The 19,956-nt window shown below is 41.6% G+C and overlaps 1 protein-coding gene across 3 annotated transcripts in view; it reads left to right on the forward strand.

Annotated features, from left to right (window-relative positions):
• Window positions 1–566: 566 nt before the first annotated feature.
• The window catches only part of Fgf13 (fibroblast growth factor 13), a 522,252-nt gene continuing 502,862 nt past the window's right edge, over window positions 567–19,956 (forward strand). The window contains exons 1-2 of one of the 3 annotated variants that reach the window (XM_077793712.1): window positions 567–864; window positions 19,237–19,449. In XM_077793712.1, coding sequence (XP_077649838.1) covers window positions 19,401–19,449 — 49 coding nt within the window. In that variant the 5' untranslated portion in view covers window positions 567–864; window positions 19,237–19,400. Of the gene's footprint in view, window positions 865–17,975; window positions 18,095–18,502; window positions 18,588–19,236; window positions 19,450–19,956 lie in introns of those variants that run through there. The other 2 variants (XM_077793713.1, XM_077793714.1) reach the window with 2 other exon arrangements.

Below are 19,956 nucleotides of genomic sequence, written 5' to 3' on the forward strand. Positions count from 1 at the left end.
TAATGAATGACAGCTGCAAAGTGACTAGACATCACTCTTCCTCACACTTTCACCCCTGGCCTGGATCCTGGATGATGACATTCTTTTCTAGATCCTTCTAGAAAGTCTGGCCAAGATGTAGGTTTGGCCTGCAAAGCTGGTGTGTGTGTGTGTGTGTGTGTGTGTGTGTGTGTGTGTGTGTGTGTGTTTATATGATTTGGACAAGAGGAGAAGGACTGCCAGTTTCTCAATTTTCCCCTCATGTCACCTACCTATCAAGTTTCTGCCAGAATGGAGGGGAATGCCCACTACCCTGGGTCATAACACTTTCCTTTCCAAAGGATCCTCCTCTTCTGGACATGGCTGAGACAGTAAGAGAGGGCCAAACCACCACCAGTCAAAAGCTCTTTGTTTTACCTCCCTGGTTTGGTCCCTTCGCCTTGACAGAACCTTGGTCCAGTAAGATGATCTGACCACAGCTGGTCTCCTACACTTAGAACAAGTTGGAAGCAAGAGAACTTGGGGAAGGAATTTGGTTTCACTAAAAATAGCTGCAATATAGACCCTGTGACTTACCACTCCTCAGAACAGTCTGATATGAGCTGAACAGGGTCCACTGGCCCCTGAAATCACTCTGGACTATTTGTGTTTCCTGCTTGGAGCCCTTGAAGCCAGGAGGAGCTTAGAGGGTTGGGGGTATTTTGGCTCACATGCAGACTCTTGCAAACCTCAGAAACTCACGGTGACGATATGACCAAGAAGCTTCCTATTCCAAGGAGTGTGTGACCATTGGCACTAATAACAACAGGGCCCTTTAAGCTTTTGGTCCATGGTGGGATATTACTTGTTCCTCACTACCAGGCCTATTGTGTCTCCACTTCTAAGGTAGGTGAAACCAAATTCATTGGGGAAAATGCTATGGGAATTGGGATCCTCTTGGGTAACCGAGGCCCAGGTTTCCTTGGCCTGGGGCAGGGAGACAAATGTCAGGACAGGATATAGCCTACAAATAAAAAAAATTACAAATCTATGCTCCTAACACAATCAAACCACAATAACATGTGGGAATTATATTCCTTTTGTAACACCTTCCACTTAAAAGCCAAGTCATTCACCTGTAAGAAAGCACACCAAATGTTAAATTTAATCCTCTCTCAACTTCTCTGCCTAGGTCTGCTTTATTTTATCTGGGTGCTTTGTCTTTCCTGCCCCATTACTCTGTGCATTTGAATTTGGCTCAGGGCATTGGTTATTGGTATTTGCCTTTTCTGCTATGTGAAAGTTGAGAGCAATACAGAGCTGCCTTGAAGGGATTCCTATTGTTCCCATGAAAGAAGGATTCCAATGCAGGTGCACTAAAATCTTGCTTGGATTACATTTCCTTCCTGAAATACCACAGTCAGGACTCAGCTCTGATTCCTACCCAGATTACAGCAATAGGCTTTGGGGAAGGTGTTGGAATTGAATGGGAACTTAAAAGTTCTGGGGTAAGGATCGGAGCCCTTTGAGAGAAAACGAAGCAGGCTTGGCTGTTGGAAGGTTAAACATCAGCAAGTTCTTGCTCAGAATTAGCTTTTGAGCATTATACTAAGCAAACTGCATTGCCAACATTGCAGCTTGCCAAAACAAGGTGTTTTCATGGAAATAAAGATATGCTTTAATAAGAGATATGCTTTCTTTAAATGAAAATGACAATCTTAAAATATCACATGGCTAAGGAAACAAACCTAACTCAGAATCATCCTTGTTTTGGCATTATTTTAGAAAAATGAATTAGACTGAAACTTATCCCTTTACTGCCTTTCCTTACTGTTTTTTCTTTCACTTATCTTCAAGGTATGTAAATATCCAAATAACATAAACTTAAAATCTTACACTACCAAAAACACCTTGAAAGTCATATGGTCTTTTCCTTATTTGAGTTTGAGTTGTGATGAGTTTCTACCTCAAATGTTTCCTCAACTTTCCCTGGAACCTCAAAATGGTCACATGGTATATTTTTCATTTTGAAGCCATGGCATCACATCCTGCCAGCATCACATCCTACTGGTGCTTTCTCCTTTTCAACATTGCTTTAAGGTTTATTCATTTTGCTGCAGAGCTAGATAAAACTTGAACATTTTGAATTGTTTTTCCATGTTGCATTAGTGGACCATATGGTATCACTAATACTGCACACTCAAACATATTGTCACATTTATTGAAAGTTGTCAGGGGGTTTTCATTTAACCTGGGTGTGCATTTTATCGAAATACTCTAGAGAAAGTGATTTCCTTTTCTTTTGCTGAACAAGAAGATTCACTGGAGCTTGCCTCTAAATAGCATACTTGCCTAGTACTTTGAACAAATGACTCCAATAATAAAATCTCTGTGTACAAACAACTTTTCAGAAATACATTCATCAGTAAAGCAGTGGTTCCCAAACTCTGTTTCATGAACCAATGACAGACTGGCTGCTTACTAATCACCTAGAAAGATTGTCTAAAATATAATTTCTGAGTCACATCCCTCGAAATTCTGATTCAGAGGGTCTGGGGTTGGATCCCTACACCCTGGACTTGTAGCAAGCAATCCTGGTAATTCTGATGCATAGCTTGTTTTGGGAAGCAGTGAGCAACTCAAGATCCTGCTACTTCTGTTTTGTTTGTCTGTCCAAAATATTTAAATGATTTTCTTTTGCCTTCAGAATGAAGTTCAAACTCTTTAACTTGACATTACCCGGGCCCTCCATGTCTAGCATTGACCACCTTTCCAATCTTATTCTACATTATTCCTCTTTGCCACCTCCAACATCCACAGTCTAATTGAATTTGCCCCTGGCTTCCATTCTGCTATCATGGCTGGGTACTTTACTCATGATATTGCCTTCAATATCTGTGTCTTTCCTCACTTCTCTGCACACCTAAGTCTATCTGATTTTTTATGGTCTCTACTATATTGTGCATAAGAATGATACAGAGGGCTTCTTTAAAATAACCAACTCCTACAACTTCTTTTTCAGAATGTCTGGATTTTTTTTCTTTTTTTCTTTTTTTGGTACTGGGGATTTAGCCCAGGTGTTCTTAACCACAGAGCCACATCCCTAATCCTTTTTTATTTTTATTTTGAGAAAGAGTCTCCTTAAGTTTCTGAGGCTGCCTTTGAACTTGTGATCCTCCTGCCTTAGCCTCCTGAGCTGCCAGGACTACAGGTTTTGTGTCAGCATGCCGAGCTAGGAGGTCTAGAATTCTTAAGCACCTCAGGCGATCTAATGTTGACCTCACATTCAGAAACATTGCATCTACTTTTTACAAAATCATTTCTGGAATTGTTCGCCCTTCCCTAATCAAACTCCCATAGCAGTTTGTTTATAGCACTATAATTTAAAAGTTTACTCTCTACCTTGTTTGAATCATTGTATGTTTGCATTTCCTACACTCAAAAAACATTCATTAAGTGCCTAATGTAAAAGGCACAACTTTTCTTCAAGAACTCAAACTCCATGGGAGAAGAGATCACTGCCTATTCATCTTTGTGAATACCTTATGTATAAGTGTATCTATGGGGGTGGTAAAATTTAAATCTCTCTGTCATAGATGGAGGATGATAGAATCTGTCACAAGGTGACATTTTATTGTTCCTAATAGACGTGGACATGAGTAAGGCAGGTTCTTTTTTTGTCTACATGTCCCATATCTGAGATTTATATACCAGAGTGGAATCGTAGAGGCCTTCTGTGTTTGGGAATTCTCAGAGCAAATTGATGACTGGATTCCAGAGAATCTCTTGGCTTAGTTAGGTTGGGAAGCACCTGGCATTTCTAAATACAGTAGTTATCCCATATGGGAGGGATAAGCACAATTGCCAAAGGGTGCAAGGAAGGGCAAGAGGCAATGGATGATGGGGATTCAGATGTGCTTCACTTTGGACAGGGTTCCCTTCAAGGCTGCACCTGGAGCCACAACTGCATCTCTGTAATTGTTCATTGATGAAAGGCTGTGGCTCCTTAGTTATTTTCAGTTTAAATACATAGTATAAAATAAAATTATATAGCATACATATATAATAAGTAATATAATTAAAGAATATACACTAACCCAAGTTATTATATGGATGACTAATTGTTAAATCATGTTATTGGTTTAGTACATATCTTCCTACATTTCCATTATCATAGAATTATACTAAACATAAAATATGCATATTGTTTTATTATAAATTATTTTATGGAAATTATATCATCAGTCACACTTTTCTGTATCTTATTCTTCTTGCCTTCTTCTTTTACAAACTATGTGGCCTTTGGATTTTTTGGGTTTTGCTTTCTTCATCTAGAAAATGAAGATGATAATAGTATATATCTTATAGGATTGCTGTGAGGATTTGGTGAGTTAAAATACATAAAGCACTTGGGGCTGGGGTTGTGGCTCAGTGGTAGGGCGCTTGTCTAGCATGGGTGAGGCACTGGGTTCAATCATCAGCACCACATAAAAATAAATAAATAAATAAATAAATAAAGGTATTGTGTCCAGCTACAACTAAAAATATATTAAAAGACAACAAAGCAGAATCAGTAACAAAGTTCTGAAAAATCTTTAAAAAATACATAAAGCACTTAAAACTGCCATATGTGAATGTTTGCTACTACATTGCTACTATAATTCCCAATTGACAAAACCTAAAAATCATCCATAGTTATTCAATTTTACTCTTCCATTGGCTGCACAGCATTTTGTGAAGTCAATGGAGAATAATTTCTCCAGCAATTCCACTTTTAGTGAATATTCATTTTGGTTCCAATTTTTAAATTTATGTTTTGCACTCAAAGGCAATATAGCAATGGACACCTTTGAATATATCCCCTTACATACTATTGTTTTTCTTACTCTGGAGCAGATTCCCTACAAAGCAGGGTTGAAGAGTGTATGAGTATTGTTTTTAATTTCATTAAATGTTGCCATATTGGTTTCTAGAAAGCATGCAACAAACTCACAATTCTACCAGCAATTCCACCATGTTAGATCTTAGTGCTCTTTTTAAACTTTGCCAATCCTATGGAAAAAATGAGTCACCTCATTGTTACTTTAAGTTTCTCTAGTTTCTTCTCAGGCTGAGCATCTTTAGAGAAAAATGTTGGCTATTTAATTTCCTTCTCTGTGAAGCAGTTCTTCAAATCTTTTGCCTGTATCTAAAGTGAGTTATTTTTCCTTGTCAGTTTGGAAGACCTTCTTATATATTCTTGCTATAAACCCTTCATCCATTTTCTGGGTGTAGTTATGTTTCCAGTTTCTTATTTGTCTATTTTAACTATTGTATCTTATGTCAAATTTTGAAAAATTATATATTGTAAAATTTCTTTTATAACCTCTAAGTTTTGAGAATTGGTTAAGAGGATCTCCCCACACCAAGGTTATACATAGTTTTCTATTTTCTCTTTTTTTAAGAGAAAGAGAGAGAGAGAGAGAGAGAGAGAGAGAGAGAGAGAGAGAGAGAATTTTTTTAATATTTATTTTTTAGTTCTCGGCAGACACAACATCTTTGTTGGTATGTGGTGCTGAGGATCGAACCCAGGCCGCACGCACGCCAAGCGAGTGCGCTACCCCTTGAGCCACATCCCCAGCCCAAGTTTTCTATTTTCTTGCAGGACTTTTACTATTTTTATACTTAAATTTGTCTTTACCTGGAAATTTTATTTATTTTAGGTATAAAATAGAGGTCTAATTCTGTTTCAAATTAATAGCCAGTCACATCTATACTGTTCATTAAGAATCCATCTTTTACCCCACTGAAATGAAAACACCAACTTTGTCAAGTACTCAATGCTTTTATATGGAATTTAATTCTGCACCACCTATTTTTTTTTAAAAAAGAGAGGAGAGAGAGAGAGAGAGAGAGAGAGAGAGAGAGAGAGAGAGAGAGAGAGAGAGAGAGAGAATTTTCAATATTTATTTTTCAGTTCTCGGCGGACACAACATCTTTGTTGGTATGTGGTGCTGAGGATCGAACCGGGGCCGCACGCATGCCAGGCGAGCGCGCTACCGCTTGAGCCACATCCCCAGCCCCTGCACCACCTATTTTGTTTCTTTAATTTATTTATCTATTATTCCTGTGCCACTACCATCTTTTGATTTGATTACATTGACTTTAGTGTATATTTTGATATCAGGATAAGATATTCTCTTTGCCTGTGTGTGTGTGTGTGTGTGTGTGTGTGTGTGTGTGTGTGTATCTGTCTTATTTTGCATGGCTAGTCTAGGGCATTTGTTCTTACATATAAAGATTAATAATCTGTTACATTACCAGGCACAGTGGCACACACTTTTAATCCCAGTGACTTTTGAGGCTGAGGCAGGTGAATTGCAAGTTTGAGGCCAGTCAATAATTTAGCAAGACCCTGTCTCAAAATACAAAATACAAAATAAAAAGGGCTGGGGTCATAGCACAGTGGTACTCCTGGGTTCAATCCTCAGTACCAAAAAAAAAGGGGGGGGGACAGAGAGTATATTACATAAACCTCCTATCTTTCTCCTGAAAATCATATTGAGAATTTAAATTGGAATTTTAATACATATTATTTGACCTTGGTACAATTAAGATTTTATGATGTCTTGTTTTATGATTCATTTAACCCTTTTGGGGGGCTTATGTTTTACCTCCTTCACAATGGTATTATAATTTTCTTCATACTGATCTGATGTTTTTCTTGTTAAATCTAATCCTGAATATAATATATATTTTTGTTATTGTGAATATAATTTTTAAAATTTTCATTTCTTGGTGCTTGTTGCTTGACAAGACAAACATTGTTTTGTATAGTAACCTTATATTCCTTCCCTATACCAAATTCTCTGATAAGTCTCACAGATCTTACTAGAGTGTTTTGGTTTTCTAGCTGTACAAATATAATAACATCAGCAGGCAGGAAATAGATATCTTTTATGATGTTTTATTAGTTAATATTTGGATCTTTTTTATTAGGTAGAACCTTCAAGGCAATGTTGAATAATAACAGGAATAAGAGGTATTCTTGTCTAGTTCTGAATTTTATTTAAACAGGTCAGTGCTTTGCCATTTGGGATTATATTTGGCATCCATTTTTGGTAAAAAGTCTGTACTATTTTAAGAGATTTCCTTCTAATCCTATTTAACTTAGAAATGTATTAGGAATACAGCTGAATTTTATCAGATGACTTTTAAGCCTTTATTGATATCATCATTCATATGGTTTTCCTCTTTATTGATGCAATGAATTATGTTAATAGATTTTCTGATATTAAACCTCCTTTGCATTTCCAAATTTAATCTTATATGTGGGTTAGTAATTTCTGTAAAATGAACCAGTCAAAATATCAGTAGCTAAAAAAGCAACAGTCATTTGTTGCTGCTAATGTGTCTTTAGGACAACTGGGGTCTGGCTGATCAGACTAGTCTGGGCTCAGCTAAGTGGTTGTGATTGTCACTGTAGGTCTTTTGGGCTGCTTTTCTTTAGGTTGTGGTGGCTGGCACCATTTTGCCTCAGGTAACTCTCTTCTCCCTGCTAGGACAAGCAGGCTAGCGAGGCTAGTCTCAAGGGGAATGCAGAGAAACAGGAAGGAAAGAGAAAATGCAGAAAGTCTCTTAAGGCCCAGATTGGGAAGTGGCACACTTCCACCTTACATGTGTCACCAGTTACTTGGCTGATCCCTAAATTAATGGACAGGGAAATATATACCATTAAAACAACTCCTGGACATAGGAGGAGTGAAAAATAGAAATCCTTGCTATAATATACCATATCCTAATTGGTTATAAAATTTTACTTTATTGGAAAACTGCTGGGTTATATTTGATGTTCTATTCAAAATGTCAGCATGTATATCCAGAAAGAAAGTGTATATAGATTTCTTAATTTGTAGCATCCTCTGTAGGTTTGAAGATTAAATTTAGGTTGACCTCATGAAAAGAATTAAGGGCCTTTTTTCGTTTTTTCTTAAGACCTGTAAGACTTTAAATGACATTGAAATACTTTATTTAAAAAATATATATATTGGTGAATTAAAGCCAATGAACCTCTCTGCTATGATGATTGGTTCAATGATAAATATTTATTCATTATTTCATTTTCTTATTTCATAACCAGCCTATTCAATCTTTCTACTTCTTTTTAGGTTAATTTGGGTTTCTAAAAGATCCTTCTTTTTCCTAAGATTTTCAACCATGTTGCCATAGAGCTTAATGTAGTATCTTTCATAATTATTTAAATCTTTTCTTTATCCAATCCATGATTATATCTCCTTTTATATTTCAAGTCTTATAAATATTTATTTTCTTTTCCTTAGTTGGACTTGTAAGAGGTTATGTGTCTCATTGGTTTTCTCAAAGAACATTTGTTGGCTATTTTATTATTTCCAACTTTTTTTTGTTGATTGTCCCCTTTCCTAATTCTTTTTAGATTAATTTGCAATTCTTTTCTAAATATCTTAAGATGAACACCAAGTTCATTTGTCTTCCTGTCTTTTGTTCATTAATGCTGAAGACACTGAAGAATATAATTTTTTTCTGAATATAGCATTCTCTGTGCCATGTATGTTTTGAAGTAAAGTATTCCTTTTTAATTGCTCTCTAAATAGCTTGAAATTTCACTTTTCACATAGTGGTATTCTAGGATTGTATTTCTTAAATTCTAAACAGTTTTTTTTTACATATTTTAAATTATTTACTTAAATTTTATAGGTATTAAGCTCAAAAAGCTCTTTTCTATTTTTAAAATTACTATATTGCTTTTGTTTCCTCCTTTTCCTTCTAAAAGATTATTCTTCAAGATATATCCTCCAAGTCATTTATCTTTTCCATCACAACTTCTCTATTGTGGTATATTTGACTTTGTGCTCTGTAATTCTTCCACTTTATCTTCTAGGCAATGTTTGGGATCTCGACCATGATCATCCTCTTCTTCAACTTACCTACTGATCTGTTGATTTGGGAAATTGCATTTTGGCAATTTACCCATTACTATATATATATTTTTTAGTTGTAGATGGACACAATACCTTTATTTATTTATTTATTTATTTTATATGTGGTGCTGAGGATCGAACCCAATGCTTCACACATGCTAGGCAAGTGCTCTACCACTGAGCCACAGCCCCAGCCCCTCCCTAAATCGATTTTTTTATGCTATACTTTAATCTTCACATATGCTCCTAAATCATCATTGTTGGTTTTCAAGTTGTCACCTGTTTCTCCCACCAGTTTATTTCTTTAGGCTGCTTAAGCACCCCTTCGTGGTTGCTGGTTGTTGGACTCACAGAGGGAGTTATAAATATTTTGTTGTCAGCCCATTGAGGTCAGCTTATGATCAACGGGGAGCTCCCCAAGTAGTAGTAGGTCTTGAAATGTTAGAAAAGTACCTAAAGGAAGGTTCCCTCTCTACAGGTCTATACTGTCCCTATATGTATCTTCAGTTCATTCTTTCATGGCCTCTTGAAGGCCTAGTAAACCAGGAACACAGGTCGGATATCACTTTCTCTGTTTCCTGGTCTCCTTGTGCTAGGCTTTTTAGTGCTAGATGCAGGATTTTCTTGGCATTCAAGGGAGAAAGAAAGAAATTTCGTTGTGTTGAGGCTCTTACAACATCTTAGACTTCCTTCACATTAAGTTTATCTCCATAGGCCTCAACAGCTATCTGGCTGAGGAGAGGCAAGTAGCCTGGATTTGGGAATGGGACACAATCTATGCTTATGTCATCATTTTCTCAGAGCCTTCAGTGGTTTCTAGAAAAAAAGGAAAAGGATATTTATATGACTAGACTTTAGTTACATCACTTCCCAAGCAGTCACTTTATAATAGCACAGGGCTGGTGGTAAGGCTCAGGGTAGGTACCTGTACTAGTCTAGGGACAGCCATGGAAATAGAGCCACTAAAACACTGCAATGCTAAGGGATGTAATGTATTTTAAATCTTCAGTTCTTACAAAGTAGGGGAAGCTAACAGAGTGAAGATCCAGAAGGTTCACACTGTAGTATCAGATAAATGTTTCTAATGGCTTCAACTTGAAGCATTGGAAGAAGTGAGGAAATCAAAACCCACAATAATTCTGAAAAGTTTCCATACTAGCTGTACGGCACTACCAATAAGCAGGAACTCTCTGTGAAGCCATACTATCTGGCTGTTATAGCCTCTGGAGAACAGTCTTCTGTTTCACAACCACTTTCAGAGTCCTGAGTGAGTTTCTCTGGATGGAAAACTCTAACCTAGAATCATACAGTGAAGAGGATTCTGGGAAAATTAGACCCTAGCCTTAATCAGAATTGGCATTGGTAGCTGAGTTGACAACAGTGTAATGGGTACAGTCACTCTGACCAAATGCCATTTTGTGCCAGCACAATATCCCACTAGGAAGAACAAAGAAAAACAGTGTAGGATTGTGGGTGTGGCTAAGGAAGCCTCTAGAGATCATTCCTCTGCCCTTAGTCACAGTATCATATCTCTCTTGAATGGAATGATTCAATGTCTCAGAAATGCCTTTTCTGCTAACACTAAAGCCAGAGTGTCTCTTTCTATTCCTGCCTTTTCTTAGCTCATTTTATTATTTGTAAATCAAGAAAAAAAATATCTAACATTTAAAACAATTCAAGGGTGAAATGACAGTTTACATCAAGCAAAATATATGAGTTTCCTCCTTTGTTTTAGTCATTAGCCTTGCTGCCATACTATGCTTCTGGTGTCTGCCTACAGCAAAGCAAAATGATGCTGTTGCTTCTTTTATTCCATAGCAAGTGTGAACTCTCAAAGCAGCTCCTCTTTTGCTGTCCTTATAGCAGGGAGGCAAATCCCCTGCCACTGATCTATTGTTTTCTCCAAAAACAAACAATAGTAAATCTTTACCTTGTAGGCTAAGTGATATAGAACAGAGGGAGTCTTTTACAAATATATGGAATGGAGGCAAAATGTATTAAGAAACAGTCTTATGAATCAGCCTCCTTAAATCAGAGAAATCATTTAGCATTTGTTTTTTGGGGATCAGCTGATTTCAGTTAGCATTATCTTCTCCAGCTCCATCCATTTACCTGCAAATACCATGATTTTATTCTCTTTTAATGCTGAATAATATTCCATTGTGTATATATACCACATTATTTTTAATCCATTCATCCACTGAAGGGCATCTAGGTTGGTTCCACAGTTTATTTATTGTGAATTGTGCTGCTATAAACATTGATGTGACTGTGTCCCTGTAGTATGCTGTTGTTAAGTCCTTTGGGTGTAGACTGAGGAGTGGGATAGCTGAGTCAAATGGTGGTTCTATTCACAGATTTCTAAGGAATCTCCATACTCAGGGGGGATTGGAAGATTAAATGAACTCTATATAGGGCAAAGGAGAAAAGGGGAGGGAGGGTAAGGGAGGGTGCATGGGGGTCAGAAAGACAGTTGAATGCAATGGTCATCATTACTCTAAGAACATTCGTGAAAACATGAAGGATGTGACTCTACTTTGTAGAGAAAAATTGCGCTCTATATGTATAATATGAATTGTAATAATTCTGTTGTCTTATATAACAAATTAAAATTAAGAACAATTAAAAATAAATAAATCCCCTTTTGTAAAAAGAAAAAAAAAAAGAAACAGTCTTGCTAAATCTTAGTAGTAGGAGAATGAATGAGAATATGAAATGGAAAATAGTACCAGAAGTTGCACTGGGAGAAGTAGAATGGGGAAGAATAAAGAAACCCAGAAGTGGGAAATTGAAGAGTACATGAATATGGAGGTCCCTTAGAGAAGACCAAAATTATCCATGCATGGCAGATATAGTCATAACAACAGTGTAATGGGTAAGGTCACTGTGATCATATGCCAGGCACATATCCATTCTGTGCATATAAAAAAATCACCCTGTTATGGTTTTGGATAAGTCTCCCCTAAAACCTCATGTGTTAAAGCTTTTGTTGCCAGTGCTATTTAGAGGTCATGGGACCTTTAAAAAGATAGGGCCCAGAGGGTAGAAATTAAGTCACTGGGAGTGTGCCCTCAAAGGATATATTGGGACTCTAGCCCATTCCTCACACTGTTTCATTTCCTGGCCACCATAAGATAAATAGCTTTCTCTACTGCATGATCCCACCAAAATGTAGTGCCTCACCACAACCCCAAAAGCAATGGGCCAACTGACAACAGACTAAAACCTCCAAACCTGTGAGCAAAGCAAAACTTTCCTCCTTAAAAGTTGATTATCTCAGGTATTTTGTTATAGTAACAGAAAGCTGACTAACACATATAACAACTGGGTTACAAACAGTTTCAAGTAAAGAAAAGTACAGATACAAGTATCTCTTGTATATAAGACCCTGACAGAGCTGAAAGCTGAAGGATGGCCTCTCCATATAGCAGAGCATCAAGTCTTTTCTGGAGGGGGATATCTGGATAGCATGCCTTCATGGTGACATCATGGCAGCAGATGATGGTGGCAGGATCAGGCATTGACAGAGTATGAATGTAAGTCTAGTAAGCCCTGAGATTTCTGCTAGTTATGGTTTAAATCTTTAATGTACCCCTCTCCCCCAAAGCTCCTGTGTTAGGCAGTGTAGGAATATTCAGAGGTGAAATAATTAAATTATGAGAGCTGTAACCTGATCAGTAGTTTAACCCATTTGATGAATTAATAATTTGAATAGACAACTGGGTAGGCAGATGGGATATGATTGGAGGAAGTAGATCATTGGGGACATGGCTTTGGGAATTATGTTTTGTCCCTCAGTACTCAATCATCCTGGTTCTGGATGCTATAAGCTAGGAAGATTTCCTCTGTCATGCCATTCTTCCATGATGTCCTGCCTCACCTCTGGCACAGAGCAATGGAGTTAGTGGACCATGGATTGAACCATGAGCCCAAAATAAACTTTTCCTTCTCTAAGTTGTTCTTGTTAGGCATTCTGGTCATAGTGATGAAAAGCTGAGTAACATAGAAATTGACACCAAGACGATGGGTTGTTGCTGTGACAATACCTGGTCCTGCAGTTCAGAAGCTTTTGGAACTGGTTATGGAAGAAGTTTGGGAAAGTTTGGAGATGCATGCTAGAGAAGCTTTAGAAAGTTATAAGGAGAGATTAATGGGTGATTCTAATGGGAGCTTAGAAGACTAGAATACTGATAGTATTGTGATCAGTAAAGACTGTGCTCATGAGGTTTCAGAGGGAAACAACTCTATTGGGAAATGGACCAGAGGCCATTCATGTTACATTCTGGCAAAAAAGTTGTCTTTGTTTTGTCCATGTCCTGAGACTTTCTGTGATACTGAATTTAAAGGCCATAGGATAATTAATCCAGCAGAGGAAATTTTAAGGCAGCACAGCATTCAAGTGGTGGTTTAGGTATTGATGCCAGGTTTTGTCAGGTTTACTGTGAGAATCAGGATCAGAATGCAGAAAATAAAGATTTTAAAAACTTGCAGTTTGGCCAGAGAAGCACATGTAAAATTGGGGTCAAGAAAGTTGTGGTATTGAAGAGATTACCATTACCAAAGAAATGCTAATTACTTTGCACAGATACAATAGGACAGATACCATGAGGGCATCTCAGGTATGGGCAAGACCTCATCCATGTAGGCTCAATGGTGTAAAAGTGAAAATTTGTTTAAGACCATGGGGGTGCCCTGCTCACACAGGAGTGACTAGGAAATTGTTTCCTTAGGATTTGTTTCACTGTGCTTAGCCACCCAGGCATTCACAGGCCACTGCAGCTCAAGCTGGATATGGCAAGAGGCCTATGGTAGATCTTGGATGGCAACAGTTCATGTTGGATTGCAGGAATGAGTTTCAGGTCAAACAGTCACATCATGGTAGGGGTGTGTGTGTGTGTGTGTGTGTACATACAAGAAATTATATAACCAAACAGTCATAAAAAGAGGCTGGCATCTTATAACCCCTTCCAAGGTGGGGCATATCCATAGTGACCTAGGCTTTAACCTCCTAATGGTTTAAACACCTCCCAATAGCACCCTCCTATGGATGACTATAATTATAATGGACACTTGGGAGATACTCCAACTATACCCAAACCATGGCAGTAGCTAAAACAAGTATTTAATTTTGATCACAATTTTTGGGGGTCAGGAATTTGAGCAGGGCTACACTGAGTAATTCTCCATGGAGAGGTCTCTTATGAGGGTGCAGTCAGGTGTTAGCTGAGGCTGCAGTCATCTGATAGTTTGATTGGATTGGCTGTCCAAGATGGCTCTCTTGCCTGGCTGGCAAGTAATGCTGGCTGTTGTCTGGGTGCTCATCTAGAACTGTCAACTGAGGAGCCTAGCTGTGAAATCTCTAGTATGGTGGTTTCTGGGTGGGGAAACTTCATACATAGCAGAAGGCTTTTCCCCAGACCCATGAGAGAGCCAGGCATAAGCCATATGGCCTTTTCTAACAAAGCCTAAAATGAACAGAGCATCAATTCCCCACACACTATAGGCTGAAGGAGTTACAAGCCCAGCTAGGACTAAGGGGAGAGGACATAGTGCCACATCTCAATGGCCATACTTAAAACTGACACAGTGTTCACTTTGGAGATTATCTTCCCCTGCTCTTATGTTTCAGTAACCTGCCAACCCACCTGAGATTGATAGAAAGCAGCCTTAGATCATGATGTAGATAAACACTGCAGTGCTTGAATCAGAAATGAATGTCTGTCATAGTTCTAGCATTTGGACATGAAGATTCAAATTGCTGAGACATGAGCTTAAAAATTAAAGTGATTTCCAACTCCTAGACTTTGGCCCATGGGCCTTTCTTTATCTCAAGTAGCCTGACTAGAAGTGGAACTTCTGCCAGGCTGCCTCCTTCTGAAGAAGCTTTGTGCTAGGCAGGGTTTTCACAAATGAAAAACATGTTTTGTCCAATTAGAAGCAGTCTTGTTACTAAAATATCTAATTGGCTGTGCCTGATGATAATGTCTCCACACTCAGGCAGTCCAACACTGCCAGGAATAAATCCCTAAGTGTATGTGCCCTTCATGCTGCCACTCACTCCAACCTTACCTTCTACTATAGACAGGGAAGTATGCAGCCTCTTGTCTGGAAACATTGTACTCAGAGTTGCTGGAGGAAGAGCAACCTGGAATTCAGAGGCTGGTGTCTTGAGGCCTTAGGAGACTGTCAGGAAACAGACACCAGACCAGGTATGATGGCACACTGTAATTCCAGTGATTTGGGAGGCTGTGTCAGGAGGATCACAAACTCAAGGCTAGCCTCAGAAACTTAGCAAGGCCCTGAGCAACTTAAGTGAGACCCTGACTCAAAATAAAAAAAAAAATAAAAAGGGCTGGGGATGTGGCTCAGTGGTTAAGTGCCCTTGGGTTCAAGCCCTAGTATAATAATAATAATAATAATAATAATAATAATAATAATAATAATAGAAACAAAACAGATACCAGGGAAATTATAGGCCAAGAATGTTGAGACTCACAGGACCTTTTTCACTTGTATTAACTAAGACTCAAGCCTCTGCCCCTTACTCCAGAAAAAAAGCCCCACCCTCTTTAGAGACCTGGCCATTCCACATTTTGTTTTAGCATATTTAATTCCATGATGAATTGACTACACAAGATAATCCCTGTGCCCAATGCTTTGTCAGGTCTATGCACTTCTTGCTCATAGAAGAGGCAGAGACAGGTTGGGACATATTTTACCATGGTGAGAAGGCAGAGAAAAGTGAAGGAACCAGATAGTGAAAATTGCTAGACTGAAATCTGAGGGCACTTCCACCCCAGTGGGACAAGGTAGATGTGTGGGGAAGAGGGTGCCACAAGATAAATCAGGGCTTCACTGAGATGCTTCCAGATTGAGTCCCTTTGGTGGTGGGGAAAAGACCACCCTCTGACCTCCATAGATGTCAGGTCATCTTCCAGAAGACCATTCTGCATTACCAAGTAGTTTGGGAACTGAACACTGGAGCAAGCCTTTTTCTGAGCCAGTGTTAATAGAACTCTGCTCATATTAGACACATGGAGCTTTGAAGATGAGAAGGCCACTGTTTCTTTCACAAATCAGGCTACCTGTGACCTTCCTGGTGGGGCTTCAGAAGTTTTATTTAGATACGATTACTTGACCTTGCACATGAATAGTCCAAATCCTTGTTCTTTGGCATGAATTTCCTTATGATGTCATTGATTTGCCTTCATATGGACACACATCATTATAGATTCCTTGTATGAGGTGTCTGTTCCCTTTATGTTCTGATATTTATTTTTCAAGGTGGCTTACAAGTGAAGAAACACACTTTGTCTTCTCAGTTTATATTCATGAACAGGTAAACTCTACTCATGTTCCTAAGCAAACATCTCAACTCTCCTCAGTAATATTAACTAACCTAGGCCTAGCCATATATTGATTATTAGTGTCCTTTAAAGAACAGAATGAAATGTGGCTTCCACCTGGAAGTTATCCTTGTTAAAGATGCCATTGATTATAGAGTTTGGGCAGGGATGAGTGGAGCAAATTTGTGCGGAGAGTCTTTTGGGATCTCTTAAGGTGGCAGGAAAGCTAATACACTTGGTATGTATGTAAGTTCACAGTGTTGTTGCTCACTGGGGGTGGGGAGTTGACAAAGCACCTTGTATGTGTACATAGGAGAGGAGTGTGTGTGAGAGGAGTTTGGAAGTCTTAGGAGTTTAGAATTGGCTGATAGGCCAAGTGAAAATGTGTCCCAGTGGTGCTGGGGATTGAAATTAGGACCTCATCCCTGCTAAGCAAGTGTGCCACATTCCCAGCCCTCTTCCACCTTCTATTTAAAAGGCTGATAGGAGTGCTGAGATATGGTGAAGTATAATAGAAGAACATTGTTTGTAGAGAGACCCCAACTGGCTTCCTATCCTGACCTGCCTAGTTTGTTATCCATGCTCCACCATGTGTGACCTCTTTGAAAGTTACTTAATCTCTCTGCGCCTCCCTTTTCTCATTTGTAAAATGGAAATAACAGTACCAGCACTTACTAGGGTTGTTGATTTGAAGAGGAAAAAGAGTGATAGAAAGCATTTAGTACACTTCTTGGCACAGGTCAGGCGCTAAATGGATGGTAACTATTGGGTATTAATTACTTAGGAACTTTTTACCCATTTCCCTTAAACCTATGCAAGTCTCCACCCATTTTGAATTCCTGTCATTTGAAGAGTAGTTCCTTCCTTCCCAGACTACTGATCTTAATTAATGGTCTAAACTTGGGTTGGATAATTGCATTGTGTCATCAAGCTCCAGATTATTAGATATTATTTACAAGAAAAGCAGACCTCCAATTCCTCCCAGACTGAGGATGGAGGCGGCAAATTGAGTTTAGAGGGTTGCTGACCTTTAGACCCCGGTTGGCAGCAGGGGCAGCCCACACTCCTAGTCTTGAAAGCCACAGCAGGCTCTTATAATTGAGTTACTGCCAGGGATTCAGTAGGACTAATCCATCTATATGATTTCTTCGCCTGGTTTAATGCCATTAAGGAAACCGAATTAAGGTGCGGGTGGGGTTGAGGGGAAACAGATTTGCTACGTAAGACTCACTGTGTGTTGCCATGGCCAGGCTGAAACCTACAGTCTAATTAATGGATGATTCTGTGGATCAAGTCCTAGCAGCCACCCCAGTCCCTCAAGAAAGTGTCGGCCCACGCTGATCACTACTTACAGAAAGGGCCATCCCTGGAATGGTTTCCTATGATGCCCTGGGGGCTGATTCCTGGATGCCCCGTTGTCCCCTTCCATTGACTTTTTCTCCTTTCCCCATTCGCCTCTGTACAATTTCTGAGCAGTTTTTCTTCTAGTATTTTCAGGGACTTTCCCTGGGTTTTGAAACAAATATGCCCAGGCGATTTGTCAATCCCACTTATTTCTCTCTGGCACCTGTCCCCAGTCCCACCTCACGCCATTTGCCTGGGGTTGGCTAATCTGGGCAGTTGGGACTCTTAGCGTCCTGTTTGCCAACTGGAGCCGACAGCTCTAGGAGGAGGGGCCAGCGTGTAGGGGTGGGAGGTTGCAGCCGCCACAGTCAGTTTCACTCTCTGCCCTAGTGACACCCAGATCCCAGCGCGCCCTTCTCTCCTCTCCGAGAGTTCGGCTGTCTCAAGTTGGGTAGCTGGCCGGCGGCAAAGTCACCGATTCCGGGACTGAGATTCCACTGTTCGGTGCAGGTAGTTGCCAACAGCGGAGTCCCAAAAGTGTGGGTGACGACCAGCGCGGGCACTGGCAGCGCAGCCAGGAAGGCAGGCGCTGGGAGGAGAGGGAGTAACAGGGGCGGAGAGGGGGCGCCAGGCTCTGGTGTCCGCGGCGGATACGGCGAGCCCGCTCGGGTGTCGACCGCGGGTCCTGCCTCTCCCGAGGGGCCGGGGAACGCCAGGGCGACACGCTCGCCCGCACTCCGCCGGGCTCGCCTGGGTTTTGCCAGCCACCGGCTGACGTCGGCGCGCCCCTGCCGAGCTCTCCTTTTACTACAGCCGGCAGGCGGCTTTGTGGGGCCCCGCCCTCGCCGGCCCCCGCCCCCCGCGTGCCCACACCTTGCCGCTTATATAGAATGCGCCGCGGTGTTGATTCGCGGCTCTCTGGGACCCGAGAGTTCTTTGGAAGGAGAGCGCAAGCGAGGGAGCGGGCGAGCTCCGAGGGGGTGTGGGTGTAGGGAAAGAGCAGGTAAGGGTCTTCGGTTCCCGGTTCCCGTTCCTCCGCTCGCGAGCAACTCAGGCCCCCTTTTGACAAAATAATAGGAACCCGAAAATGGATTAAACAGAAAGAGGCGACCCTCCCCTTCCGATTCCCCGCGGGCGAGAAGCTGCTGGGCTCTGCGGTGTAACAGGCTCACACGTTGCTCATCACATGTTCAAACATTTCCCTTTCGGGAGGCTCGTTATTTTTAAGTGAATATTTTTGTCTTTGTTTTGATTTTTAAAAAACCTTCCTCGGGGTTTTATTTTGATTGAGTTGGCGGCCCGCAGCAGATTGAGAGAGGCGGGCGAAAGCGGCCCGCCGGTGCGCGGGCAGCCCACCCAGGCAACTCCAGGCGCGGCCCGCGCCGGCCGGCCAGCAGCTAGCGCAGAGCTCCGGGAGGCCGGCGGCGAAGCCGGGGAGTCCCGGCCGCGCCTCTCGGGGGCCCCGAGGGCTTCGAGTGCGGCTCTCCGCGGGCGGGCAGGAGCGGCGGGTACTGGGCGCGGAGGCAGCGCCGCACCGCTTTGTCTCTTCACTTCTTGAGCGCAGCGAGCGAGCGGCTCCTCCCGCGGCCGGCCGCTCGGGCTTGCGGCGGCTCCTCCTTCACCCCTCTCTTTTCCTCCCCACTCTCCTGCAGGCAGCGGCGGCAGCGGCAGCGGTGGGGAAAAGCGGATTCCGCCCCGAGCCACACCGAGGAGAGCTTGCGGTCGCGACTTGCCGCCCTAAGCACTCTCCCAAGTCCAGCCCGCTCGGCGAGGACTTCAGTCTCCTGGGCGAACCTTGTCAAGCAAGCTGGGATCTATGAGTGGAAAGGTGACCAAGCCCAAAGAGGAGAAAGATGCTTCTAAGGGTAAGCCCGCCTGCCAAGTCCGCCTGCTTCCCTTCGCTAGGTTTCCCTCGCCCCCTTGCTTGCGCGCCGCCCTCCGGCGGCTCTCATTCTCCCTCCTGGAGCCTAAGCTGCCCATGACCTCTGCGACCCAAGGCAAGAAAGGGGGGTCAGAGGCCTCTGGGGGTGTCAGGGTTTGCACTACTTTCCCTCCTTCCTGGCGGAATTGTCGCCCCTCGAGTGCCTCCAGCCTCCTCCACTACCCCTCTGGACGCACGCTGGCGGCGCTGCGGGCAGACGAAGCTGCTGCAGCCCAGAGCGCCGAGAACCGCGCTGCCTGCTACCAGCCGACCGCGGGTCTGTGCGAGTGCGTGTGTGTGCGTGTGAACGAGTGTGCATGTGTGTGCTGCGCGAGTATAACATGGTGACATACTCAGGAATCTGCCCCGCTCTCAGAACCCAAGCTTGAACCCACCTTCAACCCCGTCTCCCCGCCCCCAGTGCAAACAAAGAGCCTGGCCAAGACGCAGA

Source organism: Urocitellus parryii, chromosome X, assembly GCF_045843805.1.
Source record: "Urocitellus parryii isolate mUroPar1 chromosome X, mUroPar1.hap1, whole genome shotgun sequence".
NCBI lineage: Eukaryota > Metazoa > Chordata > Mammalia > Rodentia > Sciuridae > Urocitellus > Urocitellus parryii.